An 18,525-nucleotide genomic window follows, 5' to 3' on the forward strand; every position below is an offset into this window, starting at 1 on the left:
CTCGAAAGGAAAATTGAGGTGAAGAAGTGGGTGATGCAGTGGACGGGGAAGCATGATCGGTAGAGTGGAGGAAATTAAAGTCATCAGAAGTAGAATAATATGGAGAATCCTCTTCGAACTGAACATGACGAGATATATGAACTCGACGAGTTGCGGGATCATAACAACGATAACCTCGATGTTCTGAACTAATTCCTAAATAAACACAAGAAACTGCTCTGGGAGACAATTTATCACGTTCGTGAGATGGCAGAAAAACAAAACATCGACAACCAAAAACGCGAACTAGATCATAACGGGGAGGATGAGTATAAACACGACTATAAGGAGTAGCACCGGAAAGAGAGCTAGATGGAGTGATATTAATGGCATGAGTCGCGGTGAGAATAGCCTCAGCCCAGAAACGACGAGGAACAGAGTAAGAAATGAGCATTGATCGGGCAGTATCGAGGATATGACGATGTTTGCGTTCAGCAACACCATTTTGCTCATGAGTGTAGGGACATGACTGTTGAAAGATAGTCCCATGAGAGGACATGATAGAGCGCATGGCAGAGGATAGGTACTCTTTGGCACAATCAGAACGAAAAACTTTAATACGAGATTGCCATTGAGTGAAAATCATAGCAGTGAAGGCTTGATAAGCAGTAAGTACGTCAGAGCGATTCTTAAGTAGGTAAACCCATGTAAAACGAGAGAAATCGTCGATAAAACTAACATAATATAAGTAGCCAGATGAAGAAGGCAAAGGAGCTGGCCCCCAAATATCAGAATGTACTAAATCAAATAAGGAAGTGGATACAGATGTACTCATTTTAAATGGTAAAGCAGTGAATTTAGCCAATTTGCAACCAGCACATGACTCAATACTAGAACTAGATGATACAGGACCAAGTACTCCAGACTGAATAAGACTCTCCAGCCTTTTATTACACACATGACCAAGTCGTCTATGCCATAAATTGGCAGGAAGCGAGGTAGAGGGTTTTGACGAACAAAGAGAAGCAACAAGAGAACGTGGACGTATGGACTCTGGAAGGTGAAGATATTCCAGAAAATACAGTTTGTGCCTCCTACGACCCGCCCCAACCGTCTTGCCCGTCTGTGGATCCTGCACAATACAAGTATCAGAAGAAAATGAGACAAACAGGCCCGCCATGCATAAAGAGCTAATAGAAATTAAATTCAAGCACAATTGTGGAGCCACATAGACGGGACCAAGTGTTAGACGACCAGATGGATCATTTTGTGGGGTAATAGAGCCATACTGAGTAATGGACAATGGTTGTCCAGCAGCTGTGTAGATAGGAGGAAGAGAGGATGAAGTAAAGACAGAGGATAAAAGTGAGGCATTACAAGTCATATGAAAGGAACAACCAGAGTCAAAAATCCAGAGATCATTCATACCAGAGACTGAAGGATTAGCTGAAGAACCAGCAAAATGCATACCAGAGAGTTGTGCGGCGGATGTAGAGGTGATATGTTGAAAAGCATCAAGTTGACGGCGAAGACTTTCAATAGCTTGAATAGTAGAGTCTGAAGTAGTAGAAGGTATAGCATTGGCCAACAATCCTGGTGTACGAGAGGGTTGAGACTGAGGGGGTCGCCGACCACGTCCAGTACCTGAGGAACGTAACTCAGGATGAAGCTTGAAGCATGTCTCAATGCGGTGTCCTTCCTTCTTACAATATTTGCAAGAGAGCTTAGATCGAGCCTGTGGAGAGGGAGCCTGTGGAGAAGTATAATTCATAACAGGAGCAGTGACAGGTACAGACAAAACAGTCTCGAGTGAAGAGGTAGGAGTGTCTGTTGACAAATTGAGTCGTGCTGTCTGCTGCCGGGTCTCATAAGCAGTGAGAGCTCCCATAACTGAGGCCAAAGTCGGAAATTGAGGCTGGTGAAGTAGTTGATCAGCCATAGTTGAATATTCAGGAAGGGACTGAAACAATTGATGCACCTCATGCCGTTCGTACCAGGCTAGCCAGTCTTCATATGTGGAATTACGTCCAGGAAGCATGGAGCGTAACTCTGTCCAAAAAGCTTGCATTTGTCCAAAATGGGACTGCAGAGATGAACTACCTTTGCGTTGTAGAGAAATGCGTTGCAGAAGATATGCCTCCCGTGCACCCGAGCACTCAGTGAAACGCTCAGTGAGACGAGTCCACATGGCCTGAGCAGAGGGAAGCGAGCCAATCTCGACAGTGAGACCAGAGCCAACACAGCGAGTGAGATAATCCATAACACGAAATTCCTGCAATTGCCACTCTGAACTCTCCTTGACATAGAGAGCACGAGCAGTCTGAAGATCGACATCACCACTGCCAGAGGCAATAGTACTGGATGAAGCAACAGTGCTGATGGACGGTGGAACTGGTCCCGTACTGGTGAGATGATCAAGCAAACCAGCGCCACGCAAGGCATTGGTGACAATGGTGGACCACCCTGCCCAGTCACTTTGATCATTGAGGGGCAAAGGTGGTTTGGGAATCTTCTCTGAAGGAGCCATAACAGCAATCTTGAGACGTTAAGATGTCGAGATGCTGTTACTAATGTCGTTCGTTTGAGGCCGAGAGACGGCTTGAAACGACGATGCCGTTAATTTGAGACCGAGAGACGGTCTTGAAACGACAATGCCGTTAAAATAGAACCCGAAGGTTAGAATGAAACCCGAAGGTTTAAAATAGAACCCGAAGGTTAGAATGAAACCCGAATGTTTAAAATAGAACCTGAAGGTTAGAATGAAACCCGAAGGTTTAAAATAGAACCCGAAGGTTAAACGAGAACGCGAAACGCGTTAAGAGGCCGCAAAACGACAAGGCCAAAATATCTGGCAGATGAACGCCAAATAATTAAAAATAAAAATAAAAAAAAATAAAACATTAAACGGCTGCAAAGCAATAAGGCCAAGATTTGGCAAAAGAACGCAAAAGCGTTAAAAATTTTATTGAAAGGGAAATAGCCCTAGCTCTGATACCATGTTAAAGTAAGAGAGAGAGAGAATCTTGGGTAAATTTCCCTTGAATTGAATATTGAGTGTGCACATATATTTATACAAGTAGAGGAGTGTGAGGTTTGTTCTCCCAAGCAATGTGGGACTAAAACCCACTACAATACACTATTATCAACACCCAGGAACACCTTCTTCAAAATATTCGAGTAGGAAAAATGTCACTCTAAAGCACAGAAACCTTAGATAGATCAAGGGGACCAGTTATGTACTTTTCTGAGAGTTGTGAACAGGAGAGAAAGAAGAAGAAGAAAACATCATCCCCTCATTATAAACATCATAAATCAAGATGATAAATTATAAAACATCAAAAGCCTTTATTCTGCACTTTCTTTGCATCTATCATTGGGAGGATTTGAGTGACCGATCTTTTGTCTGACCGATGGTGCACCCTAATTAGGATTCTTCTTAACTAGGGCAAAGTTTTAAGAAAACAAATTCTTAATACACAGAAAGATGAAGGTTTAACCATGTTGGTCTATTCACCACTCAATCGCCTTGGTTTTAAAGCAGCAGACTCCCAAAGAAATCTATTGCAATATAACAGTTAAGCAGCCTATTGCACATTGCTCAAAGATATATTCTGCTGCTTGTGAACCTGGCTCGGGTGGTAGAGGGGTCAAGGTGGTTTAAGAAGTCTCAGATATAAGTCTTCCAACCAAACAAAAAAGGAGAGAAAAAACTAACAGGCATCTAGCTTTTGATGAGCAAGTAGCACTTCTACATACAGAAAGAGAATTATTCTCCTTACAAAGCGATCATCGACCTCTTGACACAGCAGGAAGAGGGGAATCCGATGAGGTGATCGGCATGATATAATTATCAAACCCTATACTCTGATATAATGACAGAGAGCTAAAGTTCATAAAACTTGGCAATAGCTCGGATAGTTCTGCATCTCTGTCTAAAATTTGCACCACTTGCCGCATGCTTGGCCTAGCTTCAGGAACTGGATGTGAGCATAGCAATCCGAGCTTTAATACTAACTCGACTTCACCGACACAATACTCTCTCAATCTTTGGTCCACTGTCTCCATCAGCAAACCCATCTTCCAATTCTCAAGTACCCAATCCCCAAGAACCACGTCTTCACCGTCTGCTTGGAACTCAATTGGTCTCCTACCACAAACCACTTCAAATAGGAAGACACCAAATGCAAATACATCAGTCATGGTCGAACCCTTTCCAGTCATAGGAAGCTCAGGTGCCAGATAACCCATTGTTCCAACAATACGAGTAGTTTGAGGATCAGAGCCACGATCATATAATTTTGCAAGGCCAAAATCTCCAAGCTTTCCGGTCAATTCTCTATCTAACAACACGTTGCTGGCCTTGATGTCTCTATGGAGCACAACCTTCTCCCAATCTTCATGGAGGTATAAAAGACCTGAAGCCACCCCTTTGATGATTTGGAACCTTTGAGTCCAGTTGATAGTAGGCTTCTTTCGACCATATAAGAATTTATCAAGACTACCATTCTCCATTAGATCATAGACCAAGAGGAGCTCTCCTTTACGGCGGCAGTAGCCTAAGAGCTGAACAAGGTTTCGGTGGCGGAGCTGGCCAAGGCTAACAATTTCAGCCACAAACTCTCTGATGCCTTGTCTTGAATCATGAGAGATTTTCTTAACTGCAATCTCCATCTTGGAGTTAGGCAACTCACCTCTGTAAACTCTACCGAAGCCTCCACTCCCAAGTAAAGTTTCCTCTTTGAACCCTTTTGTGGCTTGAAACAGATCCTTGTATGAAAATCTATGAGGACCATAGTCGAGCTCCCAATCCTCAAGCAGCTCAGCATATTTGTTCCTCTTCCTCACTATAACAACAGTCAAAGCAACAACTAGTAACACAAAGAAACATGAAACTATGACCAGCCATGTGGCCATAACTACAGACTTCACTTTCCGTTTATGAACAGGTAGTGAAGGAAGCTTTGTATAATCAAGAGGTCTTGCTACCCCATTCATCTTGAAGCTCCACCCAAGAATGTAATGCTCAGTATGAAAAGGGCCATCCGATGAAGAGAAACCTACATGCATGGAATCAAGCATCAAGCTTGAAATATCAATAGTCGAGGACAAGAGGGGCCTTTGAGGTTTAGGCATTCCCATGGGGGATAAGGTAACATTGATCTGAATCTCTTCACCATCAAAATCTATCCATACTTGCATTGGATTGCCACTGATTAGAGTCAAATTTTGAAATGAACCAGTACTATCTTCATAGTAGCCAGCAGGACATGACTTGTTGGAGATCAAGCTGTTGATGTCAATTCCAACGTGATTGTCATTGATATCTTGCAATTCAGGGTTCTGAATGGTGTCAAGTTCAACGGCCAAGATGTGGTTGCTCGCTCTTCCATTGTTACTTTCCGTGAAGATGCCCAAATACTGGGGTGGAGAAGGGAGAGAGAAGTTAGTAGTACGAGAAGCAAAGAAGGTGATGCCTTGGCCACTGAGATCAGAGACCTCAGAGAGGACAGCAAACACAAAAGTAGTGGAGAAGGAGAGGGTGCTACCGGTTTCAGACTTAAAGTGGAGGGGAAGAGGGTAGAAGGCATGGCCTGTCATATCCTGTGTTTTGTTGGTCAGCTTAAGAAGGCCATTAGACGTGACTGAAGCAATGCCATCAATGCTCAGGTTGGTATTCCTGAATCCATTGAAAGTGAAGTCATATTCCCCTGAGGCTGCAAGTCTTACGAAAAGGAAGAAGGAGAAGGAGAAGAATGTTTTCATCGAGAGGGATGGTATTTTCGTTCCTGCAAAAGGCGAAGAAACCTCTCGAGGTTTAATTAAGTATCTTGGGAGTTTTTGTTGTGTGGCGTGTTTCACATTAACATGTCGCCAAACAGCTGAATTATTAGTCTCAAGCACTTGCTGATAATATATAAAACAAACAACCTTGAGCTAACAACCGTAAAAAACAGACGTGATAAGACCTGAGATTTAATAGGCATACTGGGCTCATTGCCTTCAACTTCATATATAGTATACTATATATATATATATATATATATATATTTGAAGCAAAAAAGGGCGAGTTGTCCTGTTCATTGAAAATGTATATATCAACCAGAAGGCTACAGAAGTTTCAAACAAGGGGGGGGGGGGGGGTTCGCAAGCAAAGAGATTTGCTGAGAAGGCGCGAGCCGGACCTATGTCGTCACCCTCCAGTCCACAGCTTCAGAGTTTCCAAGCCTTCCGAAATCCAGGTAAATAACAAGGTATCTGACTTAAACTACCATTACATCCTACTAACCTATCCAAAACCAAAAACAAGCTCCACCCGAAACATTACAGCCAGAAGTTCCGGAATGATCCGATTACACAGAGGTCTATGAAACCACTGCCACTGCAAAAGAAAGAATCTGAGATGACTCAAGAGGAGCTTAGAGAAAGTCAGCTGGGGGCTCATCCCCCTATGTGAAGTTTTCTTCCACAACATCATTCCCGGAAAGAAGGTCTTTTACACTGGTCATTATCACTAATCTTTTACATAGCAGTATAAGATGATAAATTGATGTATGAGTTGGTAATACATAGTGTTTAACGTAGCGGTTACAGATAAAAGAAAGGTCTTTTACATAGCTTGGAAAGAAGGTGGAGAGGATGCAGCAAATTAAACCGGCATTAATTGATCCTTCAAGATCAGGATTTTTTTTTTGCCATTTCTAAGTCTAGGAAGGGTCAGATATACACAGTACTGAAGTGGCTTGGAGTTGTTTGTACAACCCAAAGCCATGGAAGATTAATTTATACTTCTAAAATTTCCAAACTGAAAGAGTTTTTTGAGAACGGTACCAATGTAAATCTGTATTTTCATTTGATCACTATAAAAATGGCCTAGCATACCTCTCAACCCCAGAAAATTTACTTTGCCGCCAACAGAATAATAAACTTTTACTGACTGTTTACAATATGCCTATGGTGCACTAGAAGCTAACGATGATCCATTATGAAAGCGAGTAGTATAAGATGATAAATTGATGCTCAAGAAAGAATTATTGAGCGGTAAGCCAACCTATCTTGACCAAATTAAAACACAGGAAGTTACCCATATCTTGAAAAAGATGAAACATTGATCTATATCAGACGAAATCCAGATCTAACGACTAGAGATAATGGTTTGAATAAATATGAATCAGGCACCATTCTTCTTCTTGTAGAAATCATCATCCACATCAGTCCAGATAAATCATTTATTGTTCATGTGCCTCCATTGAACTATAATTTAGAAGATTGTCACGGAATTTCACATTTTTAGCCAAACAAGGCCTTGCATTGCTGCTTGTCCTCGTTTGACCACACTAAAAAGTTGAGATGGGCAGGCATCTCGGCTTCTTTTAACCAAAGTTAACTGCAGAGTAGGGTCTTCATGGCCCAGAAAGAGATAAAGTTACACTTTACTCATGCTCAATCAATTTACATAACAGAAGACCACTGTAGGTTATCAAGAGAGGAATTCTGGGATACCATTGATCACCCTCATCACCTGCTGTGCTCAATGGAAGAATCAAGATACTGTGGTACTACGTAAGTTCATAACGCCACAGAACAAAGTCCATGCAGATGCTGGCAGCAGCCCACTGCTTTTAGATGACTGAATAAGACTGAATAATATGTACTATAGTTAAAGCCAGCGGGGGATGTTAAAATGGACTCCCGCCAGTTGAGGCACAAGGAAGAGGCACTTGCATGCAACAAGATCATCAAGTTTAGTGTGCCCATTGTCACAACAGTTAGTCAAATAACCGTCTTAAAATCAGGGTGATTTCTAACCAAATCATATCGTATATAAAAGTGGCTTCGATTTTCATAGTACCTCTAAAATCAAGCTTGAGTTTGTATTTGAAGTAACAAACATACGGTTCATATTTTTAACTAAAATATTTCACTACTTTATTACATATAAGGAAATAATCAACCAGCTTATTTGGCTTAAGAGATAGCCTAGGCTAAAAAATGGTTTACCATCCTGCATATCTAGGTGGTTTAAGAGATAACCTGGGTTTCTCAAAAGTGAGTAAATTAGGTACAAAATGAAAACAACAACAATAATAAAGAGATCTTCAACTACCATTTTCTGAACAGTACTGCCTCTCCCATGCCTTCTGTTATTATTCACTATGAAATTGTTTTGCTTTGAAATCATAAATTCCATCAGGAAGAGTTCAACAATCATAAATTCCATCAGGAAGAGTTCAACAAAAAACAATTTCCCAATATAGAGGGATACAAACGTTTGTGATGTCTTGCCCAAATTCTTCCCCTCAAAAGAAAATAGAAAAATCAATACCTAAAACAATAGATGATCACATTGGTGTTACATGTTAGATGTCCTATGTTGCACCAACATCTAGCCAAATGCATGCCAAAGTCCATATCATCACCCTCTCAATGACATGTGGTTAGGCCACAGTAGCATGGAACTTGGTTCGTTCCAGTTCACGGAACGGGAACAGGAGTGTGACACGCTACTTATTTGGAATCGGGTACAAGGGGGTAGGCTTATATGGTACACTAGGGAATGTGGTGAGCTTTAAGTTTGATTTTTAAATGTAAGAATTTGAGTGCTTTTACGTACAATTTCCTTGCAAAAGTCAATTTCAAGGATCAAACTTAAATAATGCTATAAGAATTTTCGATATGCAATTATGGTACATTGTTTGTTCTTTTTTCCCCAAAATATTACTAATTTGAATTCTAAATCTGGACGTTGGGCATGCAATCCGATTCGCTAGTGTACCGCATTTTGGGACGATTGACCCGTGTCGTGGTTCACTATAGTGTGTTCCTGACATATATGGACGCAACCCACCTATCCTATTGAGAAAAAAAAAGAGAGTATGCAAATGACTCGTTCCTAACATAATGGGATTGGTGATGTTCCCCTCTACCAGCTACTAACCATCTCCAATGGCCAACAATCTCAACAATTTTTTGATGCAATGGCAAGGCAAGTAGGAAGGCATTTGAAAAGGAGGGGAGAGAAAGTGAGGAGAAAGGCAAAATTTGCCTTCCTGTTAACTTTCAAAATGGGCCCCACATGTCATAAACTTTTTATAATTATTCTCACTTTGTTTTTAAATGACTTTTTTGATCAATAATTATTTGAAATTAATTTTTTATTTTTTCACCACTATTTATTATTTTTCAAGATCTATAAATAGAGATTAAGTTTGTATTTTTTGGACACAAAAAAAAATTTAAATTTTTGCTTAGTTATCATAGTTGAGTGATGTGGAGGAAAGATAAAGTAAAAAAACTTTTTGAAAAACTAGTTGTTGTGAAGTTGAAAGGCAATTGAAAAAGGCAAGTGATGTGGAGGGAGAATAAAGTGAGGTGGAAGGAGAGAGAAAGGCAATATTTGCCTTGCCGGGAGAATAAAGTGAGGTGGAAGGAGAGAGAAAGGCAATATTTGCCTTGCCATTGGAGATGGTCTAAGGTCACGAGTAATCTTAAGGAGTTTTTGTATAGGGTTCATAGGTCCTATCCCATAGGTTAAAGTTTTTTATTCAGAGGTTCATAAATTCAAGCTAAATGTTCAAAATTTTCTCTAGTGCATTCAAAAGTTTAGAAGTTATCCTTGTTCTTTAAAGAAAACACTCTTTGGCACTTACAGCTTGTGCAATTAAAGTATATATATATGTACTATGTGCACTTGGTAGACAACATATATATGATTGAGCTGATGCTGGTCCTGCTCAGAGACTCAAGAGTACGTGCGGCGCTTCCATAGTGCTTGGTATGTGCTCCGTTAAGTACGCCACTGTGATATTACTAGTTTAGCGTTGCTATAAAATACATTGTCTAAAAGCTGGATGGGGTTTTTGTTTTGTTTTTCCGGATTTGCCATCCACTTTTCAGTTTATCTTCATTTTTACCATTTGAAATTTGTTTTGGGACCAAGGTTATTTTCGGGGGTTCATGCCAAATTTTATCATTTACTGTTCATCCAGCCCCCCTCTTCGGATGAAAAAAAAAAAAAAAAAAAAATCTGTCCCTCACCCACTCTCGTACCCCCCATACTCTCTCCCATACCCTCCCTCACACACAACACACCTCCTCCACTTGAACTCCTCCGATCCCTGCTCACCTCTTCTCTCCATTTTCTCCCCAGTTCCAACGAACCCATCTCCTCTTCTAACAATTACCCCATCCTCCCTTCTCTCCTCAATCTCATCACTACCTTCAAAACCCACCCCCAATCTCAAAACCAAACCCTAGCCCTCCTCCGATCCGCCCCCCCCCTTCAAACTGACGAAGGATTTGGTCTGCTCTGCACTGTGGGAGCTGGCCATGGCATCGGCAACGGCGATCTTCTTCATTCCCCTTTTGCCCATTTGGTTGGTTTTTTCTCTCTTTCTAATTGTATATTCATATTTAGTAATGGCGGATCCAAATAACCCCTCCCTCACCCAAGGCCCTGCCGTTCACATCCCTCCCATCCCATTGAGACGGAAATCTAAGAGATAAGGGAGGGTGTTGAGTGATGTGATTGGAAGCATGGTGGAGATTTGTTTGGGAGATATAAAGAGGAGGTAAGAGGATAAGCGTTCTCTCCTAAAAATTGATCCCTACATCTCGAAAGCCTAAATCCTCCAAAGATTATCATCAAAAGAAGAAGATTTGTGGCTGTATATCATCAACCTCACACGTAAGTATCTTTCATTCAAGAAACTATAACCTTATATTTATTAAAATCTTAGAATCTTGCAATTCTTTTCTTTATAATCAAAGGAAATTATAATATAACTGCCTCTAAAAGTGAGTCAACCCTAACCCTAATCGATGAAAATGGCGAGGCAGCAAGCTGGGGTTGATTCCTAATGGATATTGTAGTATCCGACCCGAATCCGATCCGTTTGCACCCCTACTGTTTCACTGATACATGCACTCACTCAAAATTTGTGAAACCTTATAAATTGCTTATCAGTTATTACTGATTTTAATAGTGTTGGCCTACAATTTTGGGGTTGTTTGCTTGATAGGAAATTACAACGCTTTATTGTTGTTGTTGCTGTTGTTGTTTATCTGAAAATTACAGTTGCAGTTAACTAAAATCTTTTTTTGCAACTGTACGGGCATCTCAATCATGATACTCCTTTGATTTGAACTCACCCCTAATTGATTTGGTAAGGTAGCAAACTGTTGAAGCCAATTGTTAGGGATGGGGATTTACATGGATCTTCGAGGACTTGAACCAAAGCCAACCCGTTTCACCTGAATTTGATTCAGTACATGAGCTGTTTCAAGATTTATGCTTTTATAATCTAAGCCCAATTGCTTTGGCAGGGTAGCTGAGCTGCAGTCACTTGTAATTAGGGGTTTAAATGTCCGAAACGATCTTAAACGAGTTGGTCCATTGCTCAAGGCTATTCATCATACACTGAATTTGCAATGAAAATATATTTTCCAAAATAATTTTGTAATGATTAAAATAATGGATTTGAAGTAGATTTTGTAGGAAATGCTAGCATTTGCTACCCTTTCTTTTTGCAGCAAACCAAACGATCCCTAAATTGTTTAGATGTCCAGTCTTTGTTGCTGGAACTCTCCAACGAGGTGATGATGATTTGCTGCCAATCACCTCAATGGTTTTGGTTATTGGTTAACATGTTAGCCTCAAGTCCCCATAAAATTTGAGGGTCTAATAAGCAATTTCAATGATTTGAGGGACTAATATGGAATTTTTGAAGATTTGGGTGACTAATATCTAAAAAACCCTTTTTAGTTATATTTGTAAAAGTAATTTGATAAAAAAGGGATGATGATGATGATGAAGGATTTGTAGTGTTAAAGTTGTTTTTTTTCAATCCTCTCGATTAGCATTTTTCTTATGAATTTCTTCTGTATCTTTCTTTCACTACTATGGCGAGTCAACACTGGAGGTCAGCTATATGCTAGGCAGCCGTTGCAGCCATTCCTAGAACTTCACATAGTAGGAGCTCTTTCTGGGATGATTCCATGTTCATAATTTTCTGAACTTATTTTCCAACTACAACCTCATAAATGTACATGTTAATGATGAAATGGCAAATCTGAGCCTTCTATACTTTGAGTTCCCGTCATTTCTTCACGGTTAATATAACTCCATGTTAGATGGGCGAGGAATTTTGTCGAGGATTGGCCCAAAGCGTGGGAGTTGATGATTTGGGTGCTGGGGAATGAGAAAAGGTTTGACTTGGCTTGGAGTCTGGTGCGTAGGATGCATAGGAACTAGGAAGTCGTTGCTGACCGCGGAGAATATGGTGGTTTTGATGAACATGTGAGTTCCTACGGTTTAGGTGTTTGTGATTTTGCCTCTGTTGGGTTTTTTGAATAAAGATGTGAACTTTTCTGTAGGATGCTGCACTTGAACTGCTTTTTCATGTCATGGATATTTTATAATTAGAAACGTACGCAGCATATGCTTACAAACATTGCCTGTGACATGTATTGCTTTTTTGAAATATGATTTTTTTTCATTGCAATATTGAAGGTCAATAATAGACAAGGGTATTGTAATTATCTTCTATTATGTGCATATATTTTTAACTTACAGTATAACTATAATTAATGAGATCTGTATTCAAAATTGATGTTTGATAGCAAACTACCCATCATCAATCTCTCAGCCAGCCCCTTCTCCGATCAGATTTATTACATTATTTTTTGCATTTTAATTTATCATATTATTTTAAATGCATATCCTTGTATATAGGAATTCCAACCCACGGAGAAAGGGGGTATGTTCTATGAATTTCAGCACAACACGAGGTTGGTGAAACCAATTATTCTTCACTTTCAGGTCAGCTGAAGGTTTCTTGTTTAGGTTTCAAATTCTTGTTGTATTTGTATTTTACTTTGGTATTAATTAGTTTATATGCTTCTTGAACTGATGGATTAATATATGCATATATAAGTTCTGCCTTTGGGGATAGGTTTACTAATCGGACAACATTTAGCACATGCAATAAAAAAAATTACTTTTTACTCATACCATAGGTACTCTAGGTGGTGACTTTTTATTTTTAATTTTTTTTATGGAAACCAGTGATCATGTTTTTCTTCTGATGAGGTTCCTCAAGCCATCCTTGTACTAAGTATATATATATATATATATTTATCTAGCTTCCTATGGAAACTCTCATGTTTTCTTAACATCGGTCATATTCCACATGTGAGGTTATTCTCCGAATTTAGTTCTTCTTTTAATTTACTTTTCTCTATTGTGTATATCTAGATTGATGGATCATATCTTCTATGTTCGCAACTGAGGAATTTGGCCTGGCTTCCATCAAAGCATGATGTTTACATCATGTCACATTATTCTGTCATGCATTGGTCAGCCTTAACAAGGAAAGCATGTGAAGTGCCGAACTGAGTATTTAGTTTGCTTGATTTTTCTAATTTTACATTTTTATAAATTTCATGTTATAGCCACTGAAACTTTAGGATTTTTTTCTTTTGTTTTTATATATACAGTTTGGAAAGAACTAGAGAATGAGAATCCTACATTCTTCAGGCTTTACAATATGTTGATTGTGATCAAGAAACAGATTGAAAAATACAATGAGCTCCTCGTGCATCAGAAAAATGCCATGAATCAGAGAAATTCTAATGGTGATCCATCACGTATGATTGCTTTCAATTATTTGCAATATGTAATTACTTCCTATTTTTTTAATTTTCCTTGCATTCTAGAGGAAATTCAATTGCAACTTTATGATTGGATGTAAATAGAACATTTTTGGTGGTTGTATTATTCAAGACTTACACATTGAATTTCTTGATTAATCCTAAAGCTTGAACTTAGTTCCAATTTATTATAGCGCATCTTATGTTAGGAACCGATATTTACCAAGTGGCGGAGTTGCTTCAAAATCTCCTAATGGTGATCCACCATGTATGATTATTTAACATTTTTGCAATATTTTATTATTATTTTTTGATTTTCCCTTAGACTATGAATGAAAATCACTTGGCATGTTTCATAGTTGACAAGAGTAAAACATTATGAACAGTTGTATTAGGCTAAAGGTTATTTAATTTTACACCTGAACTTTCCATTGTGTTAATTTTGTAAAAATTCATGAATTTTGCAGGCATCATAACAGCAAATGTTAGCAACCAAGATTTACCCAATGGAGTTCCTTCTGTACCTGTACCTAATGGTGAGCAAATAGGTCTGGTTATTTTCGTAATTGCAATTTCTTTATTCCTATTTTTTTGTGTTTATTCTTTGTTTCTAAAATAATATAATTTTTGAAAAGCAACACATTGGCTTATTATCCTAGCCAACCAGTAATAATTATGCATTTCATTTTCTATATTTTCTGATCAAGCCTGAAGCTATTTCCAATTCATTGCATATTTGCATCTGAAGTTCATCATTGCTTTAATTTTGTAAAATCTCATGAATTTTGCACGTAGCACATCGGCCTACGTTAGCAACCTAAAATTTTTCAGTGGAGTTCCTTGTATATCTCTTCCTAATTGTGATCCAACATGTATAATTATCTTTTGCACTCTTGGATATCTTCTTTCTATTTTTGTGAATTTCTCATATTAATTAATTGTACCATACATGAATTGGATATCTTCTTTCTATTTTTGTGAATTTCTCATATTAATTAATTGTACCATACATGAATTACAATATTTATCTCATTACTTTCTATTTTTGTGAATTTCTCATATTAATTAATTGTACCATACATGAATTACAATATTTATCTCATTATCAAGCTTGAATTATGTTCCAATTAACTACATTTTACACCTAAAGTTCCTCATTTTTAAGTATTCCATGTAGCAACCGAAACAATATTCAAAATAACCCATGTATGGTAACTTTCAAAGAATAGGATGAGGAATCCAGAATTTTATACGCAAGTCACTAGGTTTAAAATTTATGTTATTAGTTATTGTCATTCATTTGATTTATCATATGATAGTTGTTACACGTCCCAATGTTTTTTTTTTCTTGCTAAAGTTGAGAAGTTTTGTTTGCCATTCCCTCAGCTTCTCAACAAACTTGTACAAACTTGTAATTATTTGTATGACTTTGATTTTAGTTGTGCTTCAACTATAAACCTATGATTTCATGTGCATATTTACCAACATTATGTGATGATTGTAGAATACTAATTTTACATGGAACTTGTGTTTGTAAGAACTTTATAAGTCACCATATACATGACAACTAAAAAAAGTTGTATGTAAGCAACCTACAATCTATCTACATTGTATTGAATGGCTATTATTGTGGGTTATTAATGAAAATATTGTTACTCATGAGTTTTAGTTGGTGACTTTTTTACTTTTAAGCTACGATGATTGTCAAATATTCTGAGATTAGCAACATATGGACACAGTTCGTGTCCTTGTTTTGTACTGAACTATCTTTTGATAATTCTGATTATTAATGAACGGGGTATAACCCTCGTTTTTACTTAAAAAAAAATATTCTGAGATTAGCAACCTGTAATGTTTATTGATATTACATTGGATGGCTAACAATGATGATATTGACTAAGTTCTGAGTTCCCAGCCATAGAATTCATAAACATGTGGCTAGTATATTTTACGTGATATCAACAAATATTTATGACTAATCAAGTTTGATGTGATTTTCTATGTCATATAAGCATTTATGACTAATCAAGATGATTATAGGGTTTTACAGGTCTCATAAGAAAGTTTCGCAAATTCACGTGCGTATTTCATAAATTTGTGAATAATCATGTTATTACAGGATTCATGTGATCTTTTCCTGTCAAATAGATATTTTTCATGTCAAATTAGGTGTGTAGTTCATAACAGTTAAAATAATCATGTTATTATATGTTTCGTGGGATTTTTTCTTGTCAAACAGGTATTTTTCATGTCAAATCAGTCACTTAATTAATAACAGTTAAAATAATCACGTTATTACATGTTTCATCTGATTTTTTATGCCAATTAGATACTTATGACGAATTCGGCTATTTACTGGTTTTTCATGTTATATTTGCACTTTTATTTTTGGTAAAATTACCTCCATTAACGATCACAAACATATTTGTCTTTACTGAGTGGTAAACTTACCATGGTTACCATATACACTTTTCCCTACACAATTTAATATCAACCAAATACAAGAAAAATAAAAAATGTCTAATCACTAAAAGTTCCCCCCCTTTTTCTGATGCCAACCAAACACAAGAAAAATGTATACATTGGTTTCCCATCATGTTGTATGTGTGAAACAAACGCAAACCATATATTTCTTGAAAAAGTTTAGAAAAGCCAAAGCTCGGGTTTCTTTACATAGAATTGTATTTCCCAATACATGAGAAACGAACCAAACAGCCCCTAAAAGGAGCGATTTTTACTTATTTTTCTTTTCCATTTTCACTTTGTTTTCTTTCTCTCTTTGCTCTCACGCTCTACAGCAGCAAGTCTAAGCTTTCATCTGAATTCTTGACCTAATCTTATGATTTCAATTGTTCTTCTCTCAGTTGCTTCCTAGGAAATGCCGGCGACTCGCCACTCTAGATATCAGCTGCTTATGGTGGTGCTAATATAGGAACATCTACTTCGAGTTCTCAAATTGTGGTGGTGAATTTTGTGAATTTGAGATCGAGAATGTTACTTTGTGTGTTGTTACTAGATTTCTCCAGGACGTTTTAATTGTCATGGTGCAGTGAGTATGCATTCTTCATTCTCCCCGCGTTACGCGGGGTTTTTTTGCTAGTAAGATCATAGACCAAGAGGAGCTCTCCTTTACGGCGGTAGTAGCCTAAGATCTGAACAAGGTTAAGGTGGCGGAGCTGGCCAACGCTAACAATTTCAGCCACAAATTCTCTGATGCCTTGTCTTGAATCATGAGAGTAGGGCTGGGCGTATTCGGTTCGGTTTTAAGCCCAATCCGCATCCAATCCGAATTTTTCGGGTTCTCAAAACTCTCATCCAGATCCAGAATTTTTTTCCTTCATCCGAATATTCGGCTCAACCGAAATTCGGTTCGGTTCGGTTCGGTTTCGGTTTTGAACCGAATTAACTCCATTTCACAAAAATCTGGGTAAGTTTTAGTTATATCCAAAACTGAAAAGAAGCAATCAAAACTGAAAAGAAACAATCAAAACTGTACTAAGCCACTTAATCAAATTGTATGATCTGAATATAACTAGCTTAATACACTAGGAGGACCATGTAATTATGTAGCCTTTTTTAGAGAAAGAACAATGTTTGGCAGGCACACACACCTTTTGATGATTTTCGTTAATTTTTAGCTGCCTTTTTCTCATCAAGAATTATCTTATATCCTTGACAGCCTATACTATAGGTTAATTTGATATCCAGCACCAGCAAGCTGTATTCATGTTATCACTGAAATTTGACCAAAACACTAAATTTATCCTTCAACCTCAACATCTTGTATTGATTTACGGAAATCTCACTTAACTATATCAGCGTACTCAAATATATGTTAGTATAAACTCCACCCCACAATTCTTAAATGCTAAACATTCAGCCATAAATTTTCTTCACACCCAAGGCTCGCAGCTACTTTTTGTTTAAGAATTCGGTTCGGTTTTTTTTGGGCGGTTCAGGGGTTCAAACCGGATCCAGACCGGTTTAATTCGGTTCGGGCGGTTTAGAGACTTCTTCTCATCCATTTAATTCGGTTCGGTTAACCGATCCGTTTTTTCGGGCGGTTTTTTCGGTTGAACCGGTTTGTTTCGGTTTTTGCCCACCCCTACATGAGAGATTTTCTTAACTGCAATCTCCATCTTGGAGTTAGGCAACTCACCTCTGTAAACTCTACCGAAGCCTCCAGTCCCCAGTAAATTTTCCTCTTTGAACCCTTTTGTGGCTTGAAACAGATCCTTGTTTGAAAATCTATGAGGACCATAATCGAGTTCCCAATCCTCAAGCACCTCAGCATATTTGATCCTCCTCTTCACTATAAGAACAGTCACAAGAAAAAATAATAACACAAACAAACATGAAACTATGGACTCGGCCACAACTACTGGCTTCCCTTTTCTTTTAAGAGCAGGTAGTGAAGGAAGCTTCGTATAATCAAGCGGTCTTGTTACCCCCATTAATCTTGAAGCTCCACCCAAGAATGTAATGCTGAGTATGAAAAGCACCATCCGATGAAGAAAAACCTACATGCATAGAATCAAGCATCAAGCTCGAAAGATCGATGGTCGAGGACAAAGGGGCCTTTGTGGTTTAGGAGGGGCCTTTGTGGTTTAGGCATTCCCATTGGCGATAAGGTAACCTTGATCTGCATCTCTTCACCATCAAAATCTACCCACAATTGCATTGGGTAGCCACTGATTAGAGTCAAATTCTTAAACGAACCAGTACTATCTTCATAGTAACCAGCAGGACTCGACTTGTTGGTGACCAGGCTATTGATATCAATTCCAACATGGTTGTCATTGATATCTTGGAATTCAGGGTTCTGAATGGTGTCAAGTTCAACCGCAAAGATGTGGTTGCTTGAGTTGCCATTGTTATGTTCAGTGAAGAGACCCAAGT

At 38.3% G+C, this 18,525-nt stretch overlaps 2 protein-coding genes and 1 pseudogene across 10 annotated transcripts; 1 reads left to right on the top strand and 2 right to left on the bottom strand.

Annotated features, from left to right (window-relative positions):
* LOC109833171 (L-type lectin-domain containing receptor kinase IV.1-like) lies at positions 3,363-5,814 on the bottom strand. 2 transcript variants are annotated; one of them, XM_020400735.1, is made up of 2 exons: positions 5,526-5,695; positions 3,363-5,397 (listed from the first exon to the last, which is right to left on the bottom strand). In XM_020400735.1, exons 1-2 carry the CDS (start codon positions 5,565-5,567, stop codon positions 3,766-3,768), a joined length of 1,674 nt encoding a protein of 557 aa, XP_020256324.1. In that variant the 5' UTR covers positions 5,568-5,695; the 3' UTR covers positions 3,363-3,765. The 2 variants fall into 2 exon arrangements, with proteins under 2 accessions (XP_020256324.1, XP_020256323.1); XM_020400734.1 differs by having other exon boundaries at positions 3,363-5,814.
* On the top strand, positions 10,010-16,664 carry LOC109833172. 8 transcript variants are annotated; one of them, XM_020400742.1, is made up of 6 exons: positions 10,010-10,663; positions 12,710-12,796; positions 13,232-13,355; positions 13,474-13,623; positions 14,094-14,162; positions 16,491-16,664. In XM_020400742.1, exons 2-6 carry the CDS (start codon positions 12,737-12,739, stop codon positions 16,499-16,501), a joined length of 414 nt encoding a protein of 137 aa, XP_020256331.1. In that variant the 5' UTR covers positions 10,010-10,663; positions 12,710-12,736; the 3' UTR covers positions 16,502-16,664. The 8 variants fall into 8 exon arrangements, with proteins under 8 accessions (XP_020256331.1, XP_020256333.1, XP_020256327.1 ...); XM_020400744.1 differs by having other exon boundaries at positions 13,474-13,611; XM_020400738.1 differs by lacking the exon at positions 16,491-16,664 and adding an exon at positions 12,109-12,274 and having other exon boundaries at positions 14,094-14,575.
* The window catches only part of LOC109834685, a 6,499-nt pseudogene continuing 4,611 nt past the window's right edge, over positions 16,638-18,525 (bottom strand).

Source organism: Asparagus officinalis, chromosome 3 (genome assembly GCF_001876935.1).
Source record: "Asparagus officinalis chromosome 3, Aspof.V1, whole genome shotgun sequence".
NCBI lineage: Eukaryota > Viridiplantae > Streptophyta > Magnoliopsida > Asparagales > Asparagaceae > Asparagus > Asparagus officinalis.